This window comes from Haliaeetus leucocephalus, unplaced genomic scaffold, assembly GCF_000737465.1.
Source record: "Haliaeetus leucocephalus isolate CR32 unplaced genomic scaffold, Haliaeetus_leucocephalus-4.0 Scaffold964, whole genome shotgun sequence".
Taxonomy (NCBI): domain Eukaryota; kingdom Metazoa; phylum Chordata; class Aves; order Accipitriformes; family Accipitridae; genus Haliaeetus; species Haliaeetus leucocephalus.
The window spans coordinates 2,097,044-2,120,741 of record NW_010973400.1 but is presented as its reverse complement, the minus strand read 5'-3'; the positions used below and the strand labels follow the sequence as shown (position 1 = coordinate 2,120,741).

At 40.5% G+C, this 23,698-nt stretch overlaps 1 protein-coding gene across 1 annotated transcript in view; it reads right to left on the bottom strand.

Annotated features, from left to right (window-relative positions):
• The window catches only part of KLHL29 (kelch-like family member 29), a 250,799-nt gene extending 240,656 nt beyond the window's left edge, over positions 1-10,143 (bottom strand). The window contains exon 1 of the mRNA XM_010584304.1: positions 9,883-10,143. Coding sequence (XP_010582606.1) covers positions 9,883-10,143 — 261 coding nt within the window. The remainder of the gene's footprint in view (positions 1-9,882) is intronic.
• Between the last annotated feature and the right edge of the window lie 13,555 nt (positions 10,144-23,698).

Below are 23,698 nucleotides of genomic sequence, written 5' to 3'. Positions count from 1 at the left end.
TGGTGGACTTGGCAGTGCTAGGTTAACAGTTGGACTTGATGATCTTGAAGGTCCTTCCCAACCTAAACGATTCTATGAGTCTATCAATATCAGGAAACACTATTTTACTAAGAGGGTGGGTGAGCACTTGCACAGACTGCCCAGAGAGGTTGTGGAGTCTCCATCCTTGGAGATACTCAAAAGCCACCTGGACATGGTCCCGGGCAACTGGCTCTAGATGGCCCTGCTTGAGCAGGGGAGTTGGACCAGATCACCTCCAGAGGTCCCTTCTAACCTCAACCATTCTGTGAGTCTGTGATTCTCCCTGTTCCCATATACCTCCTTTGTTCATTTGAGCTTGCTCAGGATTTCCATGTTTAGGCAGGATGGCCTCTAGCCATGCCTGCTTGGCTCTTGTACAGTGTCTGAGCAATTCCTGTGCCACCAGGAGGTTGTCACTGATGAACTACTGGATCCTTCTGCAGGGTCTTGTACAACACAGCTCCTCTTACAAAGACTGGCACTCCTGAAAAATAATATGGATTTGCAGGGGAACACATGGTCAAATTATGCCCAGCATTGCTCTTTGGGAGTATTCCACCTGCTGGCTGACAAATGTACCTTGATGCATTACTTCAGTGGTTTTGAATGTATGGACTTTGTATAACACTTCATGTTCCTTTGGGATAAAAGGATAACTTTAATTATATATAATATTATAATATAAACAGTATATAATCTTAAACACTCAAATTACACAGCCAAAAAAGCTTCTCTTTCTTGACATATTTGTGCAACAACTTAGTAGTAAATATTATTCACGTACTTTTCAGTGCTTTGTTTCAGGATTATCATAAAAGACCTGGGATCATAAACAGCAAGAAATAATGCTATGATATGAAGAATTTATTACCAGTTATTATTCATTATTTATACAGTGGGTGCATATCGCTTTACACACAAACACCACTTTACAGACAGCATATATTTCTCTGCAGAACTTCTACAAGCTTTGTTTTCCAAAGTGAGCTGGTTTGGTGACCCTAAATTGTAGTGGGTAAGAACTACAAACATTTCAGTTTGACAGGAGCGGCGAACAACCAAAACCAGAAGAGACAGACCGACTTCTGGGAGAATTCAGAATAGTCAGTTCCTCCAAACCAAAGTAAAATGTGCATTTTGTTTGCTGAAAAATGCCCATTTCATCCAAGAACAGTGTTAGAACAGTTACCCAACACTTGGACATTCAGTAATGCTTCAAATTCCAAGAGAAAACCCAGCAAAATAACTTGGGTACCTGCAAGTTTATCCTTTTCTACATGCTACTTTGAAAAGTAATGTTTGATTATAAATTTTCATCAGAGCTGCTTCTAGATAGTGAAACTGGAGCCGGGACGAAGTGTGAGGAATTCCTTTTGTGGTCTGCCCTACAGTACTCTTGCAGGCATTGACAATAAGCCTGTGTTTTGCCCACTCACAAGATAGTGAGTCACTGTATTTCCATTTATGCAGAAGATATTTGCACCTTGTGTGCATTGTTCAGATGGGATGGAGCGCAGTTCAGCATTGCTGATGTAACACGACTCCTGGCATTACTTCTGTGGCATCGACAGAGCAATCCTCCATCAAAACAGCACAGGCTGCCTACGTTTCATGCCATCAAGTCACAAGATCCTCGTGCTCCTCTTAAAGGTCTGGCACTTTTTCAAGAGGATTTTCAGGAGTGTAGACAGGGCAGTGGTGCTCCTTTAATGTCAGTTTGGAGTGTCAGCTCTGGCTGATCAGAGCTTCCTGGTATGCCCAGAGCACATCAGCCTGTGTCCTGCGTTTGCAGGTGCAGCATTCAGCAGTACAAGGCGCCAGAGAACAGAGTTTAATGTACTGTTTATCACTCCCAGGGCCAAATTTATTTTTATGTCTATCAGCTTCATAGACAACTGTCGTATCAAGCAGGAAGTCAAGGCCCATAGAAATCACAGGGAGAGGTGAAGCTTGGCTCACTTCTATTTCTTTTTCTTTTTATTCATTTGGTTCATTTGTTTTGCAAGCAACTTCTAAATTGAAAACTGCAAATCAATCAGCAATTTGAGGAAACCAATGCCATCAAGAAAATATTATCTGGCAAACAATTTATTTTCCTCCTGATATGCATTAAAATTGTGGTTTTAAGAATGACCATTGTTTTCCTGTTACTTCTAACAAAAATTATGGTCCCCACCCAACCGCTTCTGCAGCCTTCTACAAACTGTTTGCATCAGGCTCCTCTGTACCCAACGTATACCTTAATCCACTCATCCCCTCCCTTGGTGATTTCTCTGACACTACCCTCTTCATGCAACGCCAAAATCAGAAATTGACTAGTTGAGAAAGGATCGGCTTACTTGAAAATAATTTCCACGGCCTACCTGGCAAAGTTAAGCATTGACAGCAAAAATAATAGGAAACCACCAAGTGATTCCTTGTAAAAGTCTTTTTGTAGCTACGTTTGATGGTGACAATAGCAATACAATCCTAAATGACAGCAACAACCTTAGGATTTTATGCATCTACAATTCAGATAACCTGCCCTCCTTTAGCAGTACTGCTCCTTGAAAATAAACCCTCTAATAATTAACATCAAATCACAGGCAAGGAAGCTCTCAGGCAGGCTTTTTTAGCCTGACAGGAGGCTGGGATAAATTTTCTAATGAAACACCCATGCCTCCTGAATGGCAGAAGTATATATCCTGCTGCATTTTAATGGATAATCTGCAACAAATATATGTGAAAACAAAGTGATGATGAGAAAGAAATAAGAAAATAAGAAGAACTCTAAGTCATTTCAAAGAATCAAGCACTTAAATCCTGGCCAACACACATTTTGTTTAGGTAACTCTTATTACTGGTATTTATCCCTTTTGGAAGTCAAGATACTTTTTGATCAAAGTGCCCAAGCCTAGAAATACTCCTTTTTCTCTATCCAAAGCTGTCATGTTCGTGACCTTGTAAGTACTTGGCTATGTCAATTAGTGCTTCAAAAATGCTGCCTTTCATCTTCAAATGGAACTGGGCCTAGAAACTGGCCAGACCTCTTAGCTCTTTCAACAGATGATAAACACATTGCAAGTCAAAAAATGCAAGCAGCTTTTTTTGACTTTACAGATTAATTAGCATGCCAGGGCTTTCAGACCAATTTCAGCCCAATAAAGTATCTGCAAAAGTTGACAAACTAAAACCACATTTTGTATGTTCCAATTTCTACACTATTAAAAATATATAAAAATACATCTGAGAAAAAATACTAAAATAAGGTGGTAAGAGGAAGTGACAGATCATCAGCACAATTCAAGCCCTCTCTAGGGCCACAGATAATAAAGAATAGCCTTCTACAGAGAAGCCTGAAAAATGCCCTAGGTGTCTCTCCAGTTTGTTCAAAGGGAAGAATTGGTTCCTCTTCTTCAAGGCATTCAACACATCAATTTTGGAACCCCCCACTGATCTCGCTTTGCTCTCTTGTCCCTTGGTGGCACAATTACTTCCCAGGAGTTGTAACTTTTTCATAGTAGCTTAATGTGATTACTTCAGCAGAAGTCATTGCTGAGTTCAATTTACAGAGATTTTTGGTCGATTTGTAAATAGCAAAAAGAAATAAAGTCTCCTGGGAGTCAACGATCAAATCTCAAATCTCCGTGTTTCCTCCTCTCATTCCTGGTACAAGCTCTGCCCATTCCTTAAAAGGCAGCTCTCAAAATTATTTGAGGATACCAGGAGGATACTATAATGATATTTTTTTGTGGTGCACTCTGCCACTTTCACCCTAGCTGAGCTGGTGTGATGGCACGTCATCGCCAACGTAATACACTTTGGCTGTCTTTCCTTGCTTGCAAACTGCTCACAGAAGGCACAGTCCAGAAGCTGCACTCCAGTTAAATAGTGTGTCCAGTTAAATACCCGAAAGGTAAATTCTGCAAAGCTTATTGAACTTTCAAACCTAGAAAACCAGGAGAATGTGATTTGGGTGTCAGGGAAAACCTGTTCTTGTCTTCCGTTAGAAACCATCGAGTGTTATGTACTCTGGGTATTGCTCTGATTTCCTATACAGTCATGTAATAGTCCGCCATAATTAGAGTGTCAAATGCACCACAAGTCTCTGCATAGGTGGGAATGGGCTTGCATCTCATTTACCAACGAAACTGGATATTACTCTATTTTCAAAACGTATCCATAGGTAAAAATAGGCTCCTGGAAAAAAATCAGTTGCACTGTTTGACATCCAGCAACTGAAACCTTACTCACCATCACAGTAATTTGCCAAAAGAATCAGGAGAATCTTTAACACAGCTTTTGCTGTTATTGTACTTGGGGTGGACTCCTATATTGTGTCCAGATGAAAGAATTGACAGGCTACTATCTGAAATGCTGACAAAAATATGCCAACTATCAATACAAACCCTCAGGGGAGTGGAAGAGTAGCTTTGCACAGAGAAGCTGAAGAGCAAATCCTATATACTTCATCACTGCATGTTTTGACTGTTTTCTAGCAACTGTTGTATTCCAATATTTATAATCTCTCTCTTTATGCAAGCCTCTTATGTTTTATAATAAAAAGAGTACATAAATTTCAGTTACCGTTGCAGAGCAAATTGTTGTATGTAATTAGTCATGTACAACATAAGGCGTAACTTGAAAAACAATTCGTGTTTATTTTTCCTCTGCTTAATCAATATTTTAAATATTTGTGGAAGCCATACACCAGCTTAGCAAATCATCACCTCCAAAGCGAAAGAGAACAGACAACACAAATTCTGCAATGTACAGCAAATCATCTGCATATGACAGACTGCTGTTGAGGGAACTAAATTTTTTTTGACCATAAAGGAAAGAAGCATATAACATTTTACTTCTGTGCTGTTCCACTTTATTCCTTTTTACTGTGCATTCCTCAGCCATACTGACTTGTTTTTCCTTTAACATAAGAATTTTCTTCCCTCCCCACGCATCTTTTTAACGCTATTTAGTTGCAGTGATGCACAGAGACAAAGACAGTGGGGGAGATTTTTTTCCCCTGCAAACCTTGCCTGACTTTCCAGAGGGGTTAACAAATGCTTTACCATCTCTGTCTTCTCTCCCACATCATAACTGTGGCTAACCACAGAGGGATAAAAACTACAGTAGCAACAACACACAGTCTTAAATGCTATGGGAGTATTGTAAATACAGGAGGCCAGGATTACATCTCAGTTATGTTATTTAAAGACTTAAAACTATACAGTTATCCCTGAGCTCAACTAGAGAAAATCTTATCAAAAGTGAAGACTGGCATTTTTATAAAATTTGTCAGAGGTTTAACCTTGAGAATAACAAATCGGGGGTGGGGGGCTTGAGAATCAATTTATGTTCCAAGCAAAGGGTTTTTAAAATGAAGGTTGAAAAAAAATTTAGATCTCGCTTGGTGTTGCACAGATTCTGTTGATGTATCAATCTTTTCAGGCATTTAAAAATAATATAGAGATGATAAAAGTAAATGTTCTATAACCAAAAAATCTCTTGGTAATAAAATTTCAAATTACAGCCCATGACAACACTTCCAAATTGAAGCTGTGATACAGGAGCTTTGATGGAGAAAATTGTACAAGTAACTCGCAAAGTAATTCGGAAAAGCAACAAAGAATGAACATGCTGCTGAGATGAACAGAAAACATAGCTGGAATGGTGTGCAGCATCCTTAAATGAATTTTAGACTGTTTTGTTGCCAATATCTTAAGCAGTGCTGCAGTCTTATATGGATTTCTTTTATAGCTTCCTTCTATCAACAAATAACCTCACTGCAGGAAAAAAAAACCAAAACCCCACTGCACATGGACAAACCCAAACCTGAGCTCAATCATCATACAAGACTGGGCTCAGAGTGTGACAAATTGATCCCAATGCAGAAGTTTAATGGTAGGAATTGCACTCTCCTATCGACTACTTCAGGCACTCAAGGGGTTGAGGAAGTATCTCCAGCAAAGGACTCATCTCTTCAAACTACGCTGACTCTGCATGCTGGTCTGTGGCCCAACACTTTGGATACAGCGCCAGGGTAGAAAAGCCAAATTGAGTAAAAAAGCTGGAACTTTGCTCACAGTGGCACGGAATGAGCAGAAAAACCAATAATCACTACCTCCGAGTGCCTCAGTTTCCCTGTTGGCATACCAGGAGTGCAACATTAAACTATTTCTCACAGGTTGTTGAGGTTTAAATAGTTTTTCTGATGTCTTCTGGCAGCCTCCAATGAAATGGGTTATAGCAGTGCAAAGTATCATCATCATTTTGTTCAGCAAAAAATAAAGCTCAGAAAAATATAGCTTTTTTGTTTAAATAACTCAGACCAAACATCCGTAACCACTTAAATGTGGCAGATCCACTAAGTGTGATTTGTACCAAAGCATCTGTGGTAAGAAGGTTACAGGTACGCTTTGAGAATAAATTTCAAAGGTCTGCAAAGTATAATTAGTTCTAAAGTTCTCCTACACATTAATAATTAGTAATAAAATCCTTCTAAAGCCCTCCACAGAAAGATGTAAAAAGCTCTTCCAGAAGCATAAAACCACAGACCAAACCCAAACCCCTCATAGGTGGTGTTACATATCTTAAGCTTCCCTCTGAAGATGGTTTTACCTCTCTCCAACAGTTAATTTGATCAATTTTTTCTCTCCCAATGCTTCTTCCATTCACATCATATAACTCGGGGTGAAGTCTTTAATCTTACATAGATTTTCATAATAATTTAAAGACCAAACAGTTCAGCCAGATTAGATAGTCTAGTGGTCCTTAAAACCATTTATCTATGAATTCCCTGACCAATTCCATCACCAGCACAGGAAGTTTCATGGTCCAGTTACATGTCAGAGAGAAAATAAGTTTTTCCCTCTATTTCAAATTTATCACTTTAGGATTCTGTTAATTGGGAGCTGAAGGACACGAATCTGACCAATGTCTGCCAATACTGGTATCCAGAAGACAGATCTTGTCAAACAGACTTCATTTCAGTCTTTGACAAGATTATGACTCTGATAACACGTAATGGAGGATGATGGCATGTATATGTATTTTTAATAACTATTGACTTAGCACTTAGGCAAGAAACTCTTGAGCAATTATTAGCTGTGCAGGCATGGGATCAGAGGAAGGGAGAAGTTTTATTGCCATGCAAGGGAATGGCGAGTCTGATGCTGAAAGGATGCATATGGTTTTGGTACCTATATTTTCAAAGGCAGATGAAGAATGGAGGGGATGCAAAAGATACACGGTTATTTGGAGGCTACTAAAACTGGTCAACAGCAGGAAACTAGAGGAATCAAGGACCAAAAGTTTGAAGACAGACTAAATGGTTTATTAAAAAAAACGAAACAAACTTTTAACTGGGAGGATAATTAATTAGTAGGAACACAAAATAAAGGGAGATGGACAGTTGGCCCCTATGCTTTCAGATCTTCAAACCAGCTCAGGAAGATATGCTAAAGTCAAAACTGGTAACTGCATGATACACAGAGTCCTTTCTGTCCTCAGCCTGGAGGAACATTGCTGGCTGTACCCATATCCTTGGACAAAGAGACAAGGAGAATCAGGTTCTCAGTCTTCTTGCTCCATTAACACCATGATACTTTCTTTATTCACCATGTCACCTCTGGTGTGGGGCACCCCCTTCCCACTGAGTTTAGTGACATCTGCCATAATGTTGGGGAAGGTTCAGACTGCAGAAGGGCAGCTAAGCAATCAAATATCCTGCTCCCAACCACAAAACAGAACTAAGAAATTTAGCTTAAGATGACACCTGCCCCCATGAGCTGGTACCCCATAAACATGCTCACAAAAAGGCTGCAGAGGGTAGACTGTGAACTCTCCACAGCTCAAGGCAACACAGCACATTCCTGTTTTGTAAAATAAACCAAGCAACCACATTATTCTTCCGAGTTGTGATTTCCTCATTATACGGATTTAATTTTTTATGCCTAACCATTAGCTGGATTCTACAAGGGAAAGGCACTGGCTGGTTACATTGCTAACCACAAGTGTAAATCTGCTGTGTGTGAAGGAGAGAGACAGAGTCAGGCAGGGTGAACATGAGTATGTATGAGTACCTGATGGTTTTTTCTGACATCGTTTCACATCATTAGTTGGAAGCTTGCTAGGCACCATACCTTTACATCTCTGTTCATCCTACCCACCTCACTTCTTTCTCAAAGTTTTTTCTTCTTTAATACATGCAGTTTTGAATTTTTAGAGCTGTTTAGCTGATTCTTGGCAGAAGAGGCTGGGGCAAAGACTGTACGCATTTTTACACATTTATTTTATGGGAGATTACACAGCTGATTAACAGTTCTCAGAATAAAAAGTGTCCCATGTTACCTCCATTCTAGTATATTTATTGCTTTTGATCTGTTCATGCCAAAACATTCTTACTAATGAAAGTCATCAGAAAATTGTCTAATAATGTAATTTAGAAGACAGTTCACATTGAGCATATGATCAAAAGGCATTTAACTTGCTGTTCCTGCCTCCTCTCCCCCAATAAACACATGGTTTACTGGCACTGCTATGCTTCAAAATGGTTTTGAACATCTGGGAGAAGGGCTGATCAGCTCCAGACGATCGTTGGACTCTAAGTAGACCCAGGAACAAAGGTCATGATAAATGAAATGACTGCTTTGGCTCCAAAATTGCCTCAATCTTCTCCAGACAAAGCATGATTGAAATGCATCTATCTGTGGATAGCATCTGGAGAACTCTAAATATGTTTTGATCACAATCTGATTGGCTTCCTTCAAATGAAAATAATTTGAAGATGCCATGGAAAATTTTTAAAACCAATCACACTGTAAACTTCGGCCTAATGTTTCCTTCTGCAGCACTGACCTTGTTTTTCTACAGCGTGAAAAAAAAATCAATATAATAATGGTACTGCAGTAAAATTTCAGCTTGCTCTTGGCTTACTTTAAATAACTTTATTGTCTCCTTTCCCTCTGTCTGCGTCTGCTGTATTTGGCACTTGCAGTTATTAAAATGAAACCAAGTTGAAAGAAAATGTTAAATATCATAAAAAGAAAACCAGCAGTGCTTCTGGCTCACTTTGCTAATGCTGTGGTCACCTTTACAATTTGCCAGGGTTTTCTATTCCCCAGCTGTTCTACCTGAATTTGCATGCAGAAAGAAACCCCAACTTTCTACTAGAATAACAACTTGTACTCTGCAGATTTAAGAGCTAAATGTTTTTCAAAAAAAAGGAAAAGTCACCCTCTTCCCTCCAATTATATATTACAACAAAAAAGCCCAATAGTTTACTAGTGATTTCAATTCTTTGCCACTTAACGTTTTCTTACTCCTTAGTGTGCATTTCTGTACAAATGAGAGAGCCTGGTTATAGAAATCCCACTGTTACACTCCAGTCTGCACTAAGAACGAGGCTTTGAGACCCTTACAAGAAAGTACCAACTAAAGAGAAGAAAAAACACCACTCAGTCAAAATTATGCCCTTTAGACCCTTTCCACTCCCTCTGGATGAAAACTACATCCACTTGTTGTCAACCACAGCTCTGCCTTGCTCATCAGACAAGACGAGCATTCCCAAAAGCAAAAGCGGGAACCACACGTTCCAGGGAAAGCAACGCAAAGCCCAAATGTAGGCAGTGCTGAAAGGAAAGAAGCATTTGCTCTGCTTGGGCCTCTCAGAAGCATGGGAGCCCTCAGTCTTGGAGCAAGAAAGACCTACTCTAGTGTATGCACAACACACAAAAGAATAAAAAAGACACAGACTGCCCATAGAGTTTTTTCTTTCCTCCTCTTGGCTACACCATGAACTCAGATTTTGCAAAGGGACAGAGGAAGCTCCATCTCTAACATCCCTTCAGCACATCAACCCCAGAAAAAAAGCTAAATTCTTACTTTGGTAGTTGAAGCTGGAGACGAGTTGGCCACCAGGCTCGTGATCACATCGCTGTTGACGGTGGTGCAAGCAGCAGTGGCCGGGGTGGGGAGCCGGGAGGGGACGATGGGCAGGGGCAGCAGCCCGGGGCGGTTGTTGCTGTTGGTGCTTGCAGCGCTGCTGCAGTTGGTGCTGCTGACGTGATTGCCGTTGGAGCTCCAATCCCGGCGATCCCACCCAGCCCGATAATCTCTTTCAAACCGGCTGTGGTGCCGTGACATCTCGATGGAGGGCAGCTTCTTCTCAAAGGGAACTCGAGAGCTTGCCTTAAAGATTAAAACCAAAGAGGTGTTAGGAATAAGGTCCCAGCACAGCAATTGTACTCTATAATCACCAGGGCAAGTCCCTGGCATGCCTCCTCTGCTTTAGGAGAGCACTGTTTCTCCCCTTTTCCCAGCTAAACGTCCAGAGATAAAGAGCGATGTTGTAGTAAATGTTAATCTAGAACACAAATGAGAGAGTTTGCATAACTACAAGCATGTGGTGGAGAGACCAATCCCTCAGACCTGAGGAAACACCATCTGCCCAAGCTATCCAGCAGGATAACAAGCAATAGCACACAAATCATGAAAACCTGAGTTAGAAGAAAATCATCATTCAGATCTCCTGAGAGCAGGGGTGTTTACAACAGCTCCATCTTGGGAGTTTTCTCAGTAGCCTTCAGATCATTTCTGTAGCTCTTTTCTGCACCTGATGCATGACCAAATATTAACGCTAAAGATCAGAGGCAGAAAAATCTGCCTGCTAAATCTATCCATTACTTCTCTATTTTCAAAGCCAAATATTGCTTTACACAGCCCCCTCCCCTCGTTTTTGCTAGACCTCCTCACTGGAAGCTCCTACAGGAATGCTTCACCCTATGACGCCTGAGCTTTCTGCAGCATGGCTGCTCTCCAAGGCAGGCCAACATGTCTTGTCTCCCCCCGTGCTTCTGGCTAGACTTAAAACACTTACTATACCTAAGATGATAGAATGACCTAGTCGCTTTGTGTGATCATCCCACCCTTATCATTACTTACCTCCTCAGTCTTTATTATCCACAGATTTTATCTGCCAGGAGCAAGGCTTCTGAACACAATGCTGGGAGTTGAGACTCCCAACATCTAATCCTAGTTCTGATAATTATATGTTATGTAGCCTAGAGCACTTACTTATGTCTTCCTGCCAAGGTCTCCTAACCTGCAGAATGGTGGCAATTGCTATTTTCCCAGCAGTGTTCAGAGTAAGTGAAAGTTTACAGCATTTGGAATTGAAGAACAATATAAATAAATGCTAAATATACTTATTCCCATAAATAAATAATAAGTATCTAGGTCACTGCAGCATCTGATTTATTTTATTTGCATCACACGATCCAGTAAGTTCTTTGTAATAATAACATCAGGTCAGTCGAAGTAATTTTGTTTCACAAATTCTTAGATACAAAAATGGACAATAAAAGCATCTGCTTATAATGGCTCAGGAGGGAGCTGGAACCAAACTCACCCAGAAACTTAAAGAGAAGAAACTACTCTAAGAGGGATATAACTTAGAAGTGGTATAAAACAGTGTGCCTATCAACAATGTTAGGTATTCACCTGGTAGAAATTTTTAAAAAAAGGCAAACAAACCCAACTATTATGACTAAATAATTAAAGGTTCAGCTGGTTCACGAGAGAGCTACTAGCTCGAGACGAAGAAAACTCTTCCTCAATCAAAAATACAATCAGTATTACAAATCAGTAATATAAATGTGTATTAAAAAAGCAAATCCCTCCCGCAATCATTATCCTCAACAAAAGGCAAATCTCCCAAGAAGCTGCATTTGTGATGGTTATGTTGCCCCTCTGCAGGAGTGAGCACCTCCAGTGACAGCGTATATTGGGGACCACACAGCAATGTTTTAGATATTGACTACAAAATTAACATTCCTCTTAATCCAACAGAGCCAGCTATTTTTTTCTCTGGTAGGATTTGATGCAAGATTTGACTTGAAGGTTGAGGATTCACTGATATTTACTTAGATTCTTCTTTCTTGTATTTTTGTGGCTATCTGATACTTTAATTCAGAAAGCTCATTTCATGTTTTCCAGAGGACCACGTGGAAATGACAGCTATACACAGAACACAGCAAAAACCAGAGACACAAGTGCTGTGAAAGATGCTGTAGTGAAAACAGAAACTTTTGTTTTAGTAGAGGTAAAGAAAGCAAGTTTTTCCTCTAGTGGCAACTATCTCAGAATAAAATCAGTACCTAAAGAAAGCATCTTTAAAGGTTAGAAATTCCACAGGTATAAACCCCTTTCCTTTTGCTTTATAAATGTTTTGCAAAGCCAGGCAAAAACGGAGACTGTAAACTGCAAGCTACAATTTCAAAATATCCTTTATTATTCCTTGCCTTTGGAAAAGTTTCTTTTTAAATCTGCACAGTCTCCACCACTGTATGAAGCTATCTTTTTTGACTGTTTGGATGGTGGCTGTCAAGTGAATGCCCTTCTCCTCCTGAGCTTGAGGATCTCCATTAGCTGTATTAGTGCACTTCTTGACAAGGCAACTTGAGAGCACCAAATCACATATCCCCCACCCACCCACACACTTGAGTATATCTGACATTTAATTCAGCAGAGAGCAGAGGCACACATGCACATAAGTCAATAGCTAGCAGTTTTTGCCACACGATCCAAGACACCATGCCCCCAGCAATTCTACTATCAGATGAGACTGACAGGCAATTATGTCAATAACAAGCAGGAAAAAAGCCTGTGACTAAGCTACACATTAAGAAGTTTACTTAAAAAACACCACCCTCTTCACGAGCAAATTTACTTCTTTGTCCAGCTACTGTATTTCATATTTCCAATAAAAAATAAAAGCCAGGGCTGAACGTCACTTTTTTTCTATGCATTGCATTAAATATACACTGCTTGTTTCAACATGTCATTTTTGGCTGGGTACAAAGATACTTGACAGCAACAAGATGTGCAGAAAAACCGGAGGGGATAACTATCTAATAATTGAGTATTCAACGGCTAGTGCTTGCTATTAATTGTTTAGAATTAGAAAGAATATAAAATGTTCTCATAAATAGCTGCTGGGTGAGGTAAGAAGTGGTTTGTGAACAGGCTAGCTAATTTTTAAATATATTTTTGGATCCAGAGTTTATGCTTTGTCTAGACTATTTTTGTCAAGGATCATAACCATAATAATAATGCGTTAAACATATTTTGTACTCATAAGAAAAACTTCTCCAACAAAGTGTGTCCCGAGCCAAGCATAATCATCACATTCCTCTGCACAGAACTTGACACAGGGCAGCATAAGCCATCTTGAGAAACGGCAGTGACAGAGGCTGGTGGAAACCACACACGAACAGCAAGGAGGACAGCAGTCACTGTAATCAAAGGTATGTGAGCATTTCCATCCTAACCCAGCTGTTCCCAGTTCCAAAACACCCAATTTTAGGCTGAAATTTTCCAGATATGGATTCTTCTGGATTTTTTTTTCTTTAAGATTAAACAAAAAAATCCCCTTTCTTTTGGGGAGACAGGGAGAAGGAGAAAGGTCAATACCTAATACTTACAAATGCCAATACCAATACCTACAGATAATTTATATGTTTTCCCTTTTTAAGGGAAGTTTTCCTCAACATCCATATGAATGTATTTTTCTCTTAAATAGCTTTAGGTCCCTCTAAACACCACTAAGGAAAAGAAAGGTTTTTACCTCGTTCTTCAGACTTGGGGAACTCCTGGCGCTATCTGCACTGAAGTCACCATCCCAGCTAAACCTTGGCTAATTATAGATCTATCAACCTCAGTCTTGGGGCCGAATTTTCAGCTAGCATGAAGCTCCCCGCCGCTGTGTCTAGAAGTCAGATCTTGAGCAGGTAAGCTTAAAGCTATCTCAGATACATCTACCCTACACCAGAGCCATAAAACTGCAATGTAGACATAGCCAGGAAGAGAAAGAACGTAAGATTTGCGTATCTCAGAACAGAAGTCCATGAGGAGGCATACTGCATGCTGTTACTGCTGAAAATCACTCTGTACAGCTAATTCAGCTGACACACTATCTTGTGAAGGTGGTAAAGTCAATGAGACAGGCCTTCCCCTGCTCTCTCTCAAGACGTAATCACTGGAGTAGCCAGGTGTCTTTAATCTTGACTAGAAAGGAAACGTGTGTTCCTGTTTGTCACATAGAATCAAAGGATTTTATTGTGCAGCCAAAAGGAACAAAAACTCTCTTAGAGGGAAAAAACCCCCACCCTACTGAAGAGAGAGAAGAGAGAGAAACCCATAGTTGTTACTGGATGAAATGATAAATTCAAAGCAAAAAGGAGATCAAATTGGTATTACGGGAGAGCTGTGGAAAAGGCTATAAGCTAAAGAAGAGAGATCGAGCAACCAGAGGAAAATAAAAGTCCCATGACAAATCTGAAATGAGATTTAGTGATACGGCAAAGCAAACAAAATGCCTATCTCAGTCCCCAAAGACTGCATCGCAGTGTATGCATTGCAAAAATCATGCCAAAACATAGACAGCCCTCTTGGTTTCAGAGAAGGGTTATGCAAAGTACTCTGGAGCCAGGCATGAGGATTATACATGCACCTGACCCTTTCCTCCATGATTTACTTTCACAGCAAGATGGGCTTGGGAGAGTAGAACAGGGAAGGGTAATAGAGTAATGAAACAATACTGAATGCCCTTCTGAGGAATGTGACAGGCATCTCTCCTAGCCCTCCAAGGCCAAAATATGCAAGGCAGCAGGTGAGAAAGACCATAAAAAGAAATGACGTTAAATCTATTGATCTTGAGGGAAAGTAAAATGTGAGAGTACCCCTGCTACAGAAAATAACTTTTTCTATGACGATGAGTTTTAGAAATGTCTCATATAAACATCTTGCTCAACAATAACATTTGAGAAAGTTTTTCTGCAAACTGTGAGCGTCTTTGGGAATAAAAGGTGGGGCACCTACACAAATGACTACATCCAGACTCCAAATTTACCCCAAACGCTTTGGCCATTTGGAAATCCTCCTACCTTCTTAGTTTAAAACCACCTTCCTCCTGGTACTCATTTTTCACCACATCTCTTATGCAAGCTCATTTGTTCCTTGTTTCCACAGTTTCCACACACATACACAGAGGCAAGAAAAAGACCAGAGGCATTTGAGATAGCAGCGTGCTAACTACAGGCCTCTTGCCAGGTTCAAACAGATCATTGCTGCAGATTTATTAAACTTAAGTGATTCACATTTCATTTTATGCTTGATACATTTAAACACAGCCCTTCTTCCCCCAAGCCCAAAGCACTCACTGTTCTGCAGAAAAAATGTTTCCTATTCATGTTCCTCTAAATGACAGTCCAGCTTGAGCCTTAGAGCAGCTTTTTTCCCTGCTCTCCCTGCTTATCTAGTCAAGGTCTCCTTAAAACACCTGTCCTCACAGATATAAATATAAGGAAAAACAGGCTTTCACCCAGTCTGAAGCTAGAGAATCAGATTTCTTAGACTATTAGTCAACTTCATTAAGTGACTTCAAAAATAAAGGTCAACCTTTTAATTTAAATTTTTCCTGGGTAAGCATTTGTTTCTAAATTTACCTTTTAAATAATAACATTAGAGAAATACGATAGGCAAGAGAGGTTGGGAAACAGAGCAACGGAAGCAGATACATGGTCATTAGGGAAATGGAAAAAAAGAAGAAAGAAAGAGTCTGAAACATTAAAATAAGCAGCTAAATAGCCGTACGTGTTTTCAGACTGGATGAACGGAAGCACAGATAAAATAGCCTATTAGAGAGCTTCAAAAGCAGTTAAGTGCATGTAAAGCCTAAGTATTTTATGAGATCCACACAAAAAAAAGATGAGGAAGAAGAGAGAGATTTGCTGCAATCTGATCTAGCATGAAGAACTGTAACTGATAAAGAAGAAGATGTCTAAGTACCTAAGCTTGAATGATTTCAGATATACGCTGCAGGGAAAATGTTACTGGATGCAGTTTTATCAGAGCATACTGACACAACAACCTTTTCCTGAGGCACAGGACTAAAGACGTATTTTATGCATATGGCACCGAAATCACGCTGAAATATATCAATGTTACCATAAATTCTGGATATAACTCAATAGTAAGGTCACATGCACACATATTACACACATGTAAATGTGTCTTTAAGAAAATCTTACAAATAAAATATGGTACAAGTAGACCTGGCAGCTTCAGGAGCTACTCTTCACTTCAGAAGTGTGACAAACAAAATGTTTTATTCGCGCTCAACATTATTTATAACCCACAAAGACTTTCTTAGACACATATGGAATCACTGTTGTAAGCCTACATGGATCTGACTAATCCATTTTCACAATTTTTACTTAACTTCTTTTTTTCCATTTGGGTGACTTCATTGAAAGACTTCTTTGTTAGATGAAGGCAGTAGGAATCCAATCAAGAGATTCTGTAAAGCTGAACTACAAGCAGCTGTGTAGAAAGATAAGACCCAGAAATATTTGAGGGGCAAGGAAACAACTTTATTATCAAGCAAGGTCTACTTTTGTAAACCCCTGATTTAGTCTTGTAAACAGTTGTAAAGCTCTTGTAAAATCCAAGACAAGGCAGAGAGACTTGAGCTGCTTTCCTACAATCAGATCTTCAAAAAAAAAAAAAAAAAGGCAAAAAAAAAAGCCCACATCCTAACCCTGTAAGTGATAAAGGAGCAGTAGATTTAAGAGATTATATAGGATTTAATTTTCCAAATATATGCTGGAGGAGGCAATGCTTCGGGACATAAAAAAAAATAAAATCAGAGCAGCAACACAACAGTGTCTTCTCAGGATAGAGTTCTATGCTATGCAAGAAGCACAAATGAGACTTTTGCTTCTCTGTCTCGAAATACTGTACAGAAGTGTGTCCACTTACTATTTCTGAGTACTTAAGATGGATATGGAAAGCTTCTCTTCAGATAACTAAAAAAATAAACTAGACTATCCAACTGAAAAAAGAACCAACCACAATGAGAGTGAAACCATACCTTAACCGGTCTGGTTTCTTTCTCTCTAAGTTGGGAGAATATGATCTTCCTAAATAAGGGGTTACTAAAATATCTGTATGCGTATGTTTTATTACTAAGCTTCCTGGAAATTTATCTTCAATATGATAATTTCCTATATTTCATCATTTGCGTTCAAATGCTAATTCCTTTACAACCTGAGTGGAGTAGATAACACATCTGCAATTCACTGATCATGAGCATTGGTAGGGTGAGAAAAATTCACAGAGGTCCAGGGGCGTCTGTTGTCATGCTGCTCACGCTGTTAGAACAGAAGATGAAGACCAGTCCCACCTTGAAGCCTGCTGCATGCCAAATTCGGACACACACAAAGTTACGGGGTCTACATCAGGTGCAGGGGTTTCCTACTGGGGAAGCCCCCCATCATGCAAGCGTCTTGGACTGTTTTGAAAGGCCTTCATGCACATCCTCAGATGCACTTATTGTCATTTATAAATTGATAGAAAATATGTCAAAATATACTGGTTTGGGAAATACATCTGGAGAAAATTCCTAACTCCATTCCTCTCTCTTCAGGCTTTTATTGGAAAGATCTCCCACTTGATCTGGTTCTCTCCCTTGGTGCACTGCAAACCACCCCCCCAAAACCTCAGAGCAGAACTCGACCCTCACCACCCTCCCTTCCCAAAAATCAATTCTAGCTGCCATTTGCTGCAGATTCTTGGGCTTTCCAAGGTCCTTCTGCAGCAACACAACTGGAGTTTTGCACAGCAGTTTTCTAAATGAAAATCCACCAGAACTTTACACAAAGGCATAATAACTTTCTCAGATGTCTCTACAGAGTCCCGGGTAGCCGGCACTATCTGGAACCCAGCCTTGCTAAAAATGGGGAGAGAGAAAAACATAATGTTTCTCTGTAACACTCCTGCTTGCAAAACACTGCCCAAAACACTGACTTCCCTAATTAAATTATCTCATTAGCATGAAAAACAAACAAAAGAAAAGCAAATGCCAAAAGCTGCTATGTTAAAGGCCAGTTTGTGGAGGGTTTGAGCAAAAAGACTCACACGGCAGAGCCAGTGGCCAGCACCGCAACTGCCGGCACAGGGGCTGGCTGAACGTCAACTGGTGGCCAGGGTCCAAAGGTGCCTGGCGGGGAGAGGTAGAGGAGGGAACCCAGGGACATGACTAGATTTCTTCTGGGGAAATGGGCCATCTTCTCAAAATGCATTAAGTGGTTGCCAGCACCTGACATACCTAATCTTGCCTAAGACTTCATAGTTAATAAAGCAGAAATGTAGAATAAGCTACTGTCAGTGTTGCCAAATGTCACAAATTAAATCTCACAAAATTTAATTAACAGGATCTTGGCTCTTTTGGGGCTGGTTTCTTGGGGAGGGGGGGAGAAGGGGACTAGGTCTTCAGATTACATTTGGAAAAGGCAGGAAAGATTTCCTTTGATTTACTGCCGTTCTCAATTTTCCAGCCCCTGGGGAAGACTGATCATTCAAAACTATTAGAGGAGAAAGCCCTCAGCCAAGGAAAGGGTTAAATGCAGCATATTTTACAGCATAAGCTCTCTGGATCACCCGTACTGCTGCAAAACTGTATAATAAAGAAACTGTACTTTGAATTTCCCTCTTAGAGGATATTTTTGTGTCATCCCACCCCCGTCATTGTTCACATTTAAAAAGCTTCAGCTAGCACCAGGGGAAGTAGTAACTTTTCTCTTCCAGGACTGATGCCCTCTGACCACACAGAGTTTTCTGACACACATTTTGTTAAAAGGAGACATATATCACTCCCCCAAATCAAGACCACATGTACACTTAACAGCATGAAACAGTCAGTAAGCATCTGGTATATAAAAAGAGCTTATTAGATGCAAAATGCCTCAGAAAAAAAAAAGAAACATTACATCTACTGAACAGCACAGTCCATATCAACATGCATCCAAGAACCTTAGAAGTTTTAACATGATTCGCTTCACACTGAGGTAGGAAAGTGCGGTCATCCCAATCCTGCAGTAAGAAACTGAATTTCCACAAACTGTGCAAGATCCCTACACTGAGGGGAATAACTACAGTTTTTCGAATTTCTGGTGCCCTAAATGCATGACTATTGCTAACTTCCACTCACATATCCTCAAAAGCTACCTCACTCTTCATTTAAGGAGCCACATTCATTCTTGATGCACTTTCGGAGGTTGTGAAGGGCCTGGAGAGGGGAGTTTCTCTGCATATTTCTACAAGACATTTGTTTGCTTCATGGCACTGGGACCATTAGTAGCAGTACATTAGTACCAGGTGCCCCTTTTCCTGGCCGGAAATATTGGACTTCCGGCTCACCCAGCAGACAAGGCTTTCGAATCTGAATGTTCCCTTCCTGGTGCATGTCACTGAAGTTGGCCAGAGCCCACGTTATCTGTCCATCTGCAGTCACAGCTCATCACCTCTTGTGGCCTAACCGTGTTTCATAAAACGGATTGATTTTATTTTCAGTTGGTTCAATAGAGTAAGTATCACTTACATCCACTTGCTATTTTTGTTTTGTTTTGAAAGATGATGCTTCAAGAATTAGAGGGACAGTGCCACTATCCTAATGAATTAATACCACACCCAGTATCAAAGTTAACTGCTTCTCAGCTTGTTCCTCTGTCTCTTACAAGCTACTCCTGTGACCACTTCTTCCACCAGCCTTTCTTGCTTCTCACTTACAATTGCCACCAGCGACTCATGTTTTATCTTTTCAACTGTTGGATGAAGACTGTTTGCTGAATGCAGTAGATCAGCAACCTACCTTTTCTAGGCCAGAGGTCTGAAGCTTTTAATTAGGTGTTTTAGAAATGACATGATCAAATAAGAATCAGCTCATTTTTTGAAAGCGTGAACCACTCACCATGTCCCTCTGAAGATGTGTTAGGTGATGTAGAAACTTTAAAAATGACAGAGAGAAATCAAACCATATTTGGTAAGCACCTACTTAAATATGGATTTAAGAATACTAAAAATCTAGTTAAGAATATAACTTTAAAACTCCTAGATTAGCAAGCACTGGCCAAAATGTTTGCATTTTATCCTGAATAGCAATCATTCATTTTCGTTCAACCAATGCTGTCAAAAACTCTATATGCAGTCTTGTAGCGAAATTCTTACATACAAGCCAAATGCCTGTATAGCAAACATCTGGCCTCACTTCTGTTCCATGAATTTGCCAAAGTGTAAGTCCATCAGTTGTTTTTTTCTTGTGACTTTTTTTTGCCTTTTCTCTCTGCTGTGCCTCAGGTCATTTTTCTTAAAATGAAATCATTAAAACAGGCAGAAAGAGCAGAGGAAGGAGGAATAAGAAGAGCTGTAGCATCTGAGTAATCTTCCAGTGGGACTAATTTTACTAAGTATTTGTGCTACTGCTACCAGTCAATCACTACAAGTATTATTGAGAAGCTAAAAAAAAATAAAAAAAAATTAAACTGCATTTAGCAAAGAATATTGGCATAGAAAGAAGGAAAAACACATATGCTCTTCTATAAACTAGAAGCTCAGTTTACTCAAATGTCCTCAATATCAATATAAAATGTATTAACATAAAAAAAATAACATGCTGTTCCCTTATTTTGCATTCATTTTACATCCGTACTTCTCTGAGGCAACAGATCAGAATGGTGCATTGCCTTCCCCTCAGGCCAAGTGTAATAAACAGGCAGGTGTAATATAAGGCTGCAGTGTCTCAGCTCTCCTCCCAAACAATTGATCTTCCAGGCCTACGGTGTAATTCAGTCTTGGTAGCTCCCTTCACATGCCTCATTCCTGATCGGTCAATTATTTCAAATCAAGCAGAATTAAAGTGTTATTTTTGTGAGGGGGGATGATATTCACCAGTGACCGAAGTGAAACTAATAAACTAATTTCCCTTTACTGCCTTGGGCAAAACAGAAAAATTCAAGTCTATGAAAGAAAGACTGCAGCTGTTTCATCAGTCTGTTGCCCAAATGCGCTTGCAATTTACTATCTTTAAATTCAATTTTTGTTCACAGGACAATTTTGGAAATAGAACACAACAAAAAGAAAACAGCAAAAAAGGAAGCAGCAAGGGCATATGACTCTGCAAGACAGAGCTGTGCAGTGGGAGCTTCCCAAGAGGAGGGGAATAGCACTCTCCTGTTCTTTGAAACAGAGTGTATTCCTCCTGCCAGTAGCAAACTTATCCAGTAGATGTCAACACCAGCAAAAAATATGTGTAAAGCCAACCTTAACAGCAACAGTAGTCACTTCAATTTACAGGAGTTTAATATTTGGAAGCATCGCATATTTATTTGCTACTGTCCCATCTCTGTGTCTTCCAGAATGGATCCAGCATGGCCCATCTGTCAATAAACATATGTAGAGCAAAATAATTTATTTTTTGCTTTTAGAATAATTCTGTCTGGTTTGCTGAAAAATGGAAAAATTGCTCATGAGCATGTGATTACTTTCAGATTAGATCAGAGGAAATTTTTCAGAGGAGGAGCAGGGAGGAGGGTGGGCAAAATACTATGCGGTACAAAGTGACTACTACCAGCAAAATCTTCAGAGTTACTAAATATAATCTGAAGAGGTCTGTTCCCTTCTGACCTTTCACTGCATGGTTAAGCAATGCAATGATTTCATGGATTTTGCTCTTTCCTCAAGAAGGTTCTCAGCCTACAACAGTGACCTGAGATTCCCACGCCTGCCCCAGGTCAACAGATACTTGTTGTTCCTGTAAGGTTTTTTTCTTTTTTGCAATACACCAAGGACAGTCTGTTGTAAGCCTTTTAGTGTTATTATCACTCAAAAGACTGAATTTGCTGACAAGCTTTAACCATGCAAAAAAACAAGGCCATTGCTGTTGACACTTTTAAATCTACTATTAAGATCTGACTGTTTGAACAGCTTGTGTGTAGAATCTGAAGTACAGATTTCTGTTTCCTTTTTGTTTATTTTTAGATAAACCTTGTGTTTCTACTCTGCAATGTTTGCATTTGGCTGCTGAGCATGCAGTAATCGCATACATTATATGCATTGCTTAGAGACACTTTGCAACGCAGCCCATCACGTTTTTTTGGAGAGATGAAAAGAGAAGCGAAATAACAGATCATTTTTCTGATTGATTAATCTTTCCTCAAATTGCTATTTCCTCACAAACATGAACAGGAAAACCGTAAGTATGTTGTGACATCTAATAGCAAGACATTGAAGCAAATTATTTTATTACTGCTACAAAACTTACTATGGAATTTGTTTTCACAGAGATCTAAAACATGGCAAGAAGACATAAATGAATATATTACAGCGACATCACTTTGAGCAGAGTTATTCCTCACATGTAAACCTCACAGCTCTTCGGAGAAGCATACATCCTATGTAACAGCAACAATGTAGTTGCAGCTTATCTAATCAGTTTGGCCAGAAATTCAGGCTCTTTGAGAAAGCAAAAACAGTGGTCAGAAGCTGGGACTGTGAATTACCATCATTTAAGCAATTCTTAGGCATGAACAGAAGTGGGCATGGGAAGATCAGGCAAAGGTACTGCACTCTCAGCAAATAATCCTAACAGATGATGGCATGTAAGAGAATAAAGTCACAGCTCTCAACACTGGGGAAAGGCACCGAATGCAAAATCCAGCCCCGTGCGATGCGAGGCACCGGCAGCACGGCCTGTTTCGGGAAGCCACGTCCTGCTCCACGGCTCTGGGTGCAGGCACGTACTACCCAAGACGGAGCCATAAATAGTTTGGAGATAAGACGCATATCTTATGAGGCACACCAGAGTTTCGCAGCCTTGTATGAGCAATTCTTTTAATTACCATCAACATTTTCTCTGAATCCCCGTCTCAAAGAAGCAGTGGAAACTTTTGATTTGCTGTGACACCTTGATTGCCGTGTGGATGAGTCACTGCACCATTCCTGTTAGTCTTACGAATTTATAGATTTTTAAGGCCAAAAAGCACAGGAGGCTGTTACGATTGCTCTGCTCTGACTCTGTGAAGAGCAAAGGCCTCTCGTCTCATCCAGCAACCTGCCTGTCTCACAGAAATAGGGACTAGGTAAGTCACACATAAAATTATAATGTATGTCTAAGCTTTCCCATAAACACCTGAACAGTTCCCTCTCAAAAAAAAAAAATAATTATTGATTATGGCAATGAACTAACATACCTTTCTCGTCAACATCTTCTTTCCAGTAGTTTATCTAAACTGAGGAGGCTGCAGGGGGGTTGTCTGCAGGAGGAGGCCAGGGGCTGCCCTGCGCTGCTCACAGCCGGTTCCAGCCGGTTCCAGCCGGTTCCACCACAGGGCACAGCCGAGCCCCTCAGCCAAAATGGTGGTGCCTCTGTGAAACACTGTGAGGAAAGGGCAAAACCACTGCACAGGCCGTGAGGAATGAGGAAAAAAGTGAGAGAAACAGCCTTGCCGACACCGAGGTCGGAGAGGGAGGGGGGGCAGAAGGTGCTCCAGGAGCCGGAGCACGGATTATCACCCTGCGGCCCGTGGAGAGGAGGAGCACAGCGGAAGCAGATACCCACGGTGCAGCCCACGGAGGACCTCACGGTCCTCTCCTCATGGAGAGGAGCCCACACTGGAGCGGGGTCCTGGCAGGAGCTGCGGGCCGTGGAGGACCCACGCTGGAACAGGCTTATCCTGAAGGACTGCAGCCCGTGGGAGGGACCCTGGAAGCAGTTTGTGAAGGACCGCATCCCGTGGGAGGGACCCATGCCGGAGCAGGGGAGAAGCGCCAGGAGGACGGAGCAGCAGAGAGGAGCTGTTATGGA